The sequence below is a fragment of the Nannospalax galili genome, unplaced genomic scaffold (assembly GCF_000622305.1).
Source record: "Nannospalax galili isolate Female #2095 unplaced genomic scaffold, S.galili_v1.0 scaffold853, whole genome shotgun sequence".
NCBI classification, from domain to species: domain Eukaryota; kingdom Metazoa; phylum Chordata; class Mammalia; order Rodentia; family Spalacidae; genus Nannospalax; species Nannospalax galili.
Genome location: NW_008332825.1, coordinates 244,206 through 253,374, shown reverse-complemented (window position 1 = coordinate 253,374; position 9,169 = coordinate 244,206). Strand labels below are relative to the sequence as shown.

At 41.8% G+C, this 9,169-nt stretch overlaps 1 protein-coding gene across 1 annotated transcript in view; it reads right to left on the bottom strand.

Annotated features, from left to right (window-relative positions):
• The window catches only part of Ppa1 (pyrophosphatase (inorganic) 1), a 40,661-nt gene that overhangs the window by 25,831 nt on the left and 5,661 nt on the right, over positions 1–9,169 (bottom strand). The window contains exon 3 of the mRNA XM_008827791.2: positions 1,280–1,333. Within this exon, the coding sequence (XP_008826013.1) occupies positions 1,280–1,333 (54 nt within the window). The remainder of the gene's footprint in view (positions 1–1,279; positions 1,334–9,169) is intronic.

The window sequence follows — 9,169 nt, the reverse complement described above, 5'->3', positions numbered from 1 at the left end:
GCAAGGAACAATATATTCTAAAATGAAATGGAGATATTTTTTAAAGGTTAAAACCTCATTCAATTTTATGTCTTATAGGACTTATACTGAGCTGAATATTGTGTAACTGTATTAATTCAGCTGTGAACCTAGAAACTTACAGCCACTTGTAAACGAGATGTACTCTTGCTCTAGAGTGTGAAACTGAGTATGTTAAAGCTGTAATGAAATGCTTCTTCTAATTATGTAGTTATTAAAAATTTAAAAAAATATTACCAAGAGTTTTATGAAAAGGGCACAATAAATTCTACCAATTTCATTTTTCTATTGCATTTAAATTATTCAAATGTCTGAGAATCCACTGCATACAAATATGGTTCCTGTAAAACAAATTCCAAGTGGCCGGGCATGGTGGCACAGGCCTTTAGCAAGCGGATCTCTGTGAGGTCAAGACCAGCTTGGTCTACATCGTGAGCTCCAGGCCAAGCTAGGCTACAGGGAGACCCTGCCTCAAAACAACCAAAAAAATAAAAAATAAAAAAATCCAAGTGATATAAAATATGAAATGAATTATTAATAAGGAAAAAGCAACTAAGTCAAATTGTTACCAGAAAGAGAATGACAAAATGCAACAGAAATCCAGTGAGATCACTTGTGGCTGGGGTTGCTAAAGAGGAATCAAGGACTGACTGAGGAATTAGAGGAAAGCTAGGAATGGTGGCACATGCCTATGATCCTAGCACTTGGGAAGCTGAGGCAGGAGGATTAAAGAGAGTTCAAGGTCACCCTGGGCTACATAGTGAAATCTTGTCTCAAGAAGACAAAAACAAAAAGAGGATCAAAAGGTAACACCAGGCTTTGGGGACACTGGAAACAGAGGTGTAGGGAAGAACAGATCAGGACATATTTGTACACAGTACATGAATGAGTTTAGTTAGAGCAGACAGACAACTGGTCCAAGTGGAAAATGTAATTGAAAAACAGATTGAGACTCAACAGAGGAAGCCTGGAGTCTGGGTATTTTTCATCTTTGAGCAAATCAGTGTGGCTATCCAAACTAACTGATAGATGGCTGAGCAGTTAAGAGCTTACTCTTCTTCCAGAGGACCTGAATCTGTTGTCAGCACCCACATCGGGTGCCTCACAACCTCCTGTAACTCAGCTCCAGGGCATCTGATGTCCTCTTCTGGACTCTGAAGGCACCAGCACACACATGTGGCAAACATACATATAGACATAAATAAAATCTTAAAAAATAAGCAAACAAACAAAAAATATGCTATGTCCAATGATCTCTTACCTCCATTTTTGCATTTGACCAGCGTGGAACTTCAACAACCATGTGGAACACATCCTGGAAAAACACCAAGAAGGTGAGTCAGGAGGAGTGGTTTGCTCTCAAGTCAGTGTTCCTGCCCTATTTCTTCCGAAGTTTAACTGTTCACTGTATCAGCTCACTGAACTCAATGAAATTTCAACAAAATACAGATAGAATGATGGGTGAGACAGCAAACACAGAAAATATTAACTGTAGAATCAAGGTGGTAGGTGTGGAGTTGTTCATTGTACATAATTCTTTGAACTTATAATGTTTAAGATTTTTCATAATAATAAAGTATTTGGGTGTTTCTAAAAATAATCTTTCCTGAAAGGAGGGAAACAGTTTTTGAACAAATAAAATAGAACTGCATCTCTGAAAAAGGCTGTCATCAGAACAGTCCCCTCCAAAGGCTGGTATCATTTCCTCAGGGTTACTGAAATTACTCAAAATGGCTTTGGAGCTCCTCTTTCAGAGGCATTTTGTAAGAGAAACCCTGAATCAGCCTAATGACCTGGTTTGGCTTCTGTACCAAACATTAATCGGCTGGATTACCTATATAATTCTCCAAATTTGACTGTTTTAAAAAGTCAAGAACTCCCTAAAAAGAACTAGAAGTTTGACATGACTGGTAAGAACACAGTCCAATGCTTTAACCAATGGTAGTCCTAGATTCTCAAAGTGAACATGTTCACAAGCAAAAGTTCCTAGATGCCTACAGTTTAAAAACACACATACCAGGTTAAACATGGGTTTGACACAGGCTCTCTAAAACTGAGTTTCAAGTAGTCCAAACTCTGATTTCTATCAAGGAATAAAACCATAAATGTAGTTTTTCAGTCCATACACTTTACAAGCGTACAGATGAAACTTAATCTGCAGCTGTTCTTTCATAAAGTTTATCTTTCAGCCTGCTGTGGTATACACATTTATAACCCAGCATGAGGGAGGCAGAATCAGGAGACTCATGAGTTCAAGGCCAGTGTGGGCCACAGAGCAAAGCTGGTCTCAAAAAAGAAAGAAAACAAATAAATAAAAAATAAACCAAGTAAGGGCGAAAGTTTTCAGCAACAATACCCTGAAAGTTCACAAGGTGGAGCTATTAGAATAGGAAAGATTAAATAAGGGGGAAAAAATTTTTCTTTTTTTTTTTAGGAAAATTCCACAGAATGCTTGGATATGGTACACACCTGTAAACTTATCACTCAGGAGGTGGAGGCAGGAGGATCAGAAGGCCAGTCTTGGCTTCAGATCAAGTTGAAGGTCAGCCTCGGATACATGTGACCCCTATCAAAGTCATGGAATGAATTCATTGCTTTAAAAAAAAAAAAAAAAAAAAAAAAGAAAGAAAGAGAAAAGAAAATGGACTCACAGCTTCCTGGAGCCAGCAGCTTGCCTGGGTAAGTTTGGCCCCTGTACCCACTGCACCTTGACTCCCTCAGCCTCATTCACCCTTCCAGCTCCCCACCCCATCTCTCCTCCTATCAGGGGCACTGGCCCATCTCTTGTTGTAGACCTTTGGACTGACCTCTTAGCTCAGAATCCCCAATGCTTCCAGATTCTTTGCATCCAGACCAACCCAATTCCTCCAGTTAGTCCCCAGGAGCCCTTGGGCCTCTTCCCGCCCCTACCTCCTTTTGCATCCCTGGGTGGCACAGCCACCAGCTTCCTGAGACCAGCATCTTTCCTGGGCCCTGCTCCCAGGCCAGCCCAGCCCTCAAATTCCTGAGGCCAGTATCCTTCCTGGAGGGATCCTGACCTTAGGAAAAAGCATGAGAGCACCTGATCCTCATCCGACTTGGGCCTCTGTGGGAACTCTTGAGCAGCAAGACGAAAGCAATTTGGCCATTCCAATATAAAATCAAAAGAGAGAACCTGAAGCCTAGACCAACCAGCTTTTCAAGCTCAACAAGTAAACACAAAGGCACATAAAGTTTACAAAAAGCAGACCTAAACTCAACAAATGAAGGCTTGAGTCTCACACAAGAACCAGAATCTACAAAAGACATCCACATGTCCAGAAATCCACAGGGCCCAGGTTGGATTCCCAGCACTGCAGAAACCAGGCATGGACAGCAAGCCCCAATCTTAGTCAAAGAGTATTGGGAGCTGATTACTGCTGGGTGAGGAAGAGCTGATCTTCTTAAAGGGGGGGACTCTGGATAGGCTGACTAGGACTCAGTGTATGAACTTGCACTGAGGGACATCTGGAGACACTAACTTGACATGATAGGCCTTAACACAAATGACAGACTATATGGATTCAAGGAGGGGGAGGGGGGCTATGGGAAGGGGCCAATGGAGAAGAGGGTACAAAGATGATTAAGATGTTCTATATAAAATACACAAACATTCAATAAAAAAAGTTTTAAAAAAGAAAGAAATGCTCCAGCCCCATAATGGTACTTTTTAAAATTTGAGACAGGGTCTTGCTATACAGCTCCAGCTGGCTTCAAATCAATTTTGCTGCCTCAAACTCTCAGGTACCAGGATTACAGGCATTCACCACTGCACCTGGCCTGAATGGTGCTCTTAGAAAAGTACCAGGTTTCACTATGTCCAGAAATACTCTGCCTGATTCAGTGCTCATTAAGTGACAATGGATTGTAACCCTTACTTTTCAGCTTTGGTTCTAAGATTAGTCATAAGTTATAGAGGATATACTTACTCTAAGTAGTTAAAAGAAATGGATTCCTGAATTATTTTGTTGATAAGTGAGAGCTTATTTGAGAAAGAAATAGACCTAAAGTTCAGACTGTTGTGCCCCTTATTCATTTAGAATTGTACTTAGGGCAGGTGATTTCTTCTGCTACTGCCATACCTGCTGCGGTCTTTGTAATGTACCTAACCTTGTTTTCTTTCTTTAAAGAGAATTGCCAATTTAGCAAAGGAAACGTGAGGAGTACCAACCAAAAGACTACTTGTTCAATAAATTGTGTTATGAGCCAAGAGTCAGTCTATTAAAGAACAAAACCAAACACAAACTACACACACACCTTTCATTAACATAGGTTGAGTGCCCTAATCCAAAATGCTTGGGACTAGGACTGCCAAGATGGCTCAGCAGGTAAAAGTGCTTGCCACCAAGCCTGACTACTGGAGTTCGATTTCCAGGACCCACATGGTAGAAGGAAAGAACTGACTCTCACCAGTTGTCCTAAGACTTCCACATGTATGCTGGGACATGTATACCCATGCATACACACCCACAGGAACAAATGAATGTAATAAAAAAAAAATGCTTGAGATCATAAGCCTTTCAGATTTCAGAGGTTCTTAGACTTTTTTTTTGAGAGCTGAGATCAGGTCAGCTCAACTGCAACTCATTTGTCTTGTGATTACACAGATTGTTTACTCAGGGCAGTCAAATGTACTTCTGTGGTTAGAAATACAAACTGCCATAGGCCCCTAAGCAAAGAGTGGACTTAATCTGCCACAATCACTAAGAATAAGCACCCATATCCCTTCAGAAAGGGTTTAGAATTACTGGAATTTGAAAACTGATAATATAACCATACCTAACTTTCTCTTCATTCTAAACTTTCTCTCCTGTATAAAATTAGGAGTGTGTGTTCTCAGTTGTCAAACTTCCCTGTGATTTGTAACGACTAAGCATTCTGACTATGCCTTCTTTCCCGACGAAATAAACATTTATACCAAATGGCAGAAACACTTCTGTTAAATTTCTGAAGCATCAGAGGCTTGGCTTTTTTCAAAAAGAAAGAAAAGAGACAACTGCATATTTATACAAGCCCCACCAGGAGCCTGGAAAACAGATGCACACGGTCAGAACTAGTATTTAGTACACTCAATGAAGACACAGACTAGACAAGTACCAAACTTCTAAAATTATACAAGTCATGATAGCTGAGCACTTTAAGGTTTGGATCTGAGCCAGGTGTGGTGGTGGCACATGCTTGTAACCCTGGTCGGGGTAAATGGACACTCATGGACTTGAGGCACAAGGATTAAGTATTTGAGGCGAGCATGTACAGTGTATCTCAAAACTAACCAGATGGGTCTGGTTACATTGGCCTCTAAGCCCAGCTACACAGGAGGCTGAGGCAGGAAGATGGTGAGATCAAGGCCTTCCCGGGATACAGAATGAGCTCCTGCAATGTAGTGACACAACAAGAGAAAGTAAAAAGTGAGCTCATGCAACTAACAACAAGAAAAAGTAAAGAGAACTGGGGAGACAGCTCAGGGATAGAGCACTTGCCATCACACGTGCAATGCCCTAGTTCAACTCTCAGTAACAAGAGGAAATAAAATTTAAAAAAACAAAGCCCAAACCAAAATCAAATTAGAACCGCATCTACCTAGTGTTTCATACTGCTTATACTACGTTCTGAGCTTTAAAGTTTTTTGTTATCTCCAAAGCTCTGTCTCAGAAGAGTGACAAATACTTTTATATTTGAACCCAAAACAGAGTTGGCACAAAGGACATTCCTGTGTTTAGCAAAAAAATCCAGTAAGTTCAGGGCTGAAGAGATGGTTCAGTGGTTAAGAGCACTAGTTGCTCTTCCAGAGGACCTGGGTTCAGTTCCCAGCATTCACATGGTGGCTAACACCCATCTATAACTCCAGTTCCAGGAATCTAATGCCCTCTTCTGGCATCCGCAGGTACCGGGCATGTATATGGTGTACTTATAGGCATAAGACTCATATACATAAAATAAAAAACAAAATCTTAAAAGAAAAATTAAAAATATCCAGTAAGTCTCTGCCTTTGCCTTTTCTGCCCAGTAGATCTGGCTATAATCCAAGCAGGATACCTGATTTACAAGAATTTCCTGAGCCAGCTGGCAGGATCACTTAATGCACAAGCAAACTGAATACTATCCACATTGAAGCTTTTGATCTGGAATCAAATCTAAGTCCTCAGACCTTTTTCATAAAGGATAACCTAGTTGTTTCAAAGTACACCCTCCTCCTGTTAATGGTACCCCTAATTACCCACACATATAAAAATATATTCTTGGCCAGGCGTGGTGGCCTTTAGTCCCAGCACTCGGGAGGCAGAGGCAGGCAGATCTCTGTGAGTTCAAGGCTAGCCTGGTCTACATAGTGAGTTCCAGGACAGCTGGGGCTACAGGGAGACCCTGCCTCAAAAAGCCAAAAAAAAAAAAAAAAAAAAAAAAAAAAAAAAAGTATTCTTGTACACTTAACAACATTAGAATTATTTTAAAAGGTGGGGTGGGATGCATCAGGATGGCTCAATAGTTAAGAGCACTTGCCTCTCAAGCCTGGCAACTTGAGTTCAAGCCCTGGAACCTTATGTAAAGCTGAAAGAAGAGAATCAACTCCACAGTCCTCTGACCTCCAATGTGCACTCTGGTACTTATGCCCCACCCCCTACACCAAATACAAGTTTTTTAAGTTAAAAAGAAAGAAAAACTTTTATAATGCCAGGTGGGTTTTTTTCTTTTTTGGTCTTTTTGGGCCTTGCTGTGTAGACCAGGCTGGCGTCAAACCCACAGAGATCTGCCTGCCTCTGCTGGGATTAAAGGTACGTACCACCATGCCTGGCCATAATGCCAGATTTTTTAAAGGCTACAATTCAAAATAACTTCTGTCATCCATACCCTTATTTGTATTTTAAACAAGTAACTTCCTTAAAAACAAAAGATCTCCTCCAACTTCTCAGGCAGTAATCAGAAATGCTGAGGCCCTTCCATCTGACCACTGGAGAAATCCAGTTGTCTCAAGAGTCTGTGCTTGTAGAAGAAGCTAATTACATCACAGACACAACAGGTGTACAAGACTTTACTGCCTCAGAGAAACCTGAATAAAGGTGTTTTGCAGGACCCAAAATGTCATCTCAGTTTTCTACTTTGGAGTGTCTTGAAACAGTTCTAAGAGCAGGAGTTCCAATGATGGTGATCCTTGGCTGTCTGATCACTTATGAAGATGGAAACCAGCTAGGTGTCAAGTTGCTTTCCTTCCTTAGCACTGTCAAAAGCAACAACTGGTGCCTTAATTAGCCACACTGCTCCTGTTTCCTACCTCCTGATTACTCAGAATGACCTGAGGCATTATTGTGAAGTGTGTTACAGTACAATGGACATATTACTGGACCAAAACCAGATAATCAAGCCAGCCAAATGAGAGAGTTCAAATGGGGAGATTCAGCAATTCACATCAACTTTCAGGAAATCAGATGTGCCTGAGTTAATACAACTGCGGGACTCCCACAAGAACACATCCAATTAGAGGTCTCTCATTAACTGTGGTACATAATTACCCTCAGGATGCTTGCTCTCCTCCCTCCACCTGGGGGCCTGGTTCAGGCAGGATCCACAGAGGCTCTGCATAAACTGGATCTCTTGCTAGGGTCTAAGTGCCAGCAGAAATGCGGCACATTTCTTGGTACAAGTGCAGTGCAATGTACAATCTATTTCCTTTTTAAAAATTCATACTATTGGGGCTGGAAAGATGGCTCAGTGGTTAAGAGCACTGACTGCTCTTGCAGAGGACCCAGGTTCAATTCCCAGCACCCACATGGCGGCTACGAACCGTCCTTAACTCCAGTTCCAGGGGAATCCGAAGCCCTCTTCTGACCTCCTCGGCACTGCACGACACAGGTGCACTCACATACATGCGGGCAATACACTCATACACATAAAATTTTAAAAAAAAATTCATACTATTATGTGTGCATATAACGTATATGTGTGTGAGAGCAGGGACACATGGAGAGTCAGAAGACAACTTTCAACAGTCAGGTCTATCCTTCCACTGTGGGTTCTGGGACTCAAATTCAGGTTATCAGGCTTGAGTGACAAACCCTACATGTCTATTTCTGAGTCAGGCCCAGTAAGACTGCATGTAGGAACACAAGATTTCATCGTTTTTTATTTATTATTTTTATTTTATGTGTATGCGTGTATTGCCTGCGTGTAGATAAGTGCGCCCATGTTGTGCAATGCCTGCCAAGGACAGAAGAGGCTGTTGGATCCCCTGGAACTGGAGTTTCGGACAGTTGTTAGCTGCCATGTGGGTGCTGGGATTTGAACCTGGGTCTTCTGCAAGAACAACCAGTGTTCTTAACCGCTGAGCCATCTCTCCAGCCCCACAAGAGTTCATCTTTTTTTTTTTGGTCTTTTTTGAGACAAGGTCTCCCAGTAGCCCCAGCTGGCCTGGCCTGGAACTCACTATGTAGACCAGGCTGGCCTTGAACTCACAGAGATCCGCCTGCCTCTGCCTCCCGAGTTCTGGGACTACAGGCGTGCACCACCACGCCTGGCTATATTTTATATTTTTTATTTTATGTATATGAGTGTATTGCCTGAATGTATGTAAGTGCATACATGTTGTACAATCAATGCCCACAAAGGTCAAAAGGCAGCACCAGATCCCCTATAGTTAGAGATATAGATGCAGTTAGCTGCCCTGTGGGTGCTGGAATTCGAACTGGGTCCTCTGCAAGAGGAGCCAGTGCTCTTAACCACAGAGTAATCTCTCCAGTGCCCCAAAGCTGTATTTTATTTTTTATTTTATTTACTATTTTTATTTTATGTGTAGGAGTGTTATGCCTGCATTTAGGTAAGTGCACCTGTGTCATGTAGTGCCCACGGAGAAGAGGCTGTCGGATCCCCTGCAACTGGAGTTACAGACAGTTGTTAGCTGCCATGCGGATGCCGGGATTCGAACCTGGGTCTTCTGCAAGAAGAGTCAGTATCCTTAACCGCTGAGCCATCTCTCCAGCCCCACAAAGCTGTATTTTAAAGGCATGACTATTTATAGTTGTAATATAGGTTGGGTATACAGCCAGAGTAAATCATTTGCCTGATATGCAAGAGGCTTTAAGTTTGATGTTTAGCACTGAAATAAAAATTAATTTTAGAGACCCACTGGTAATAAACTACCCAA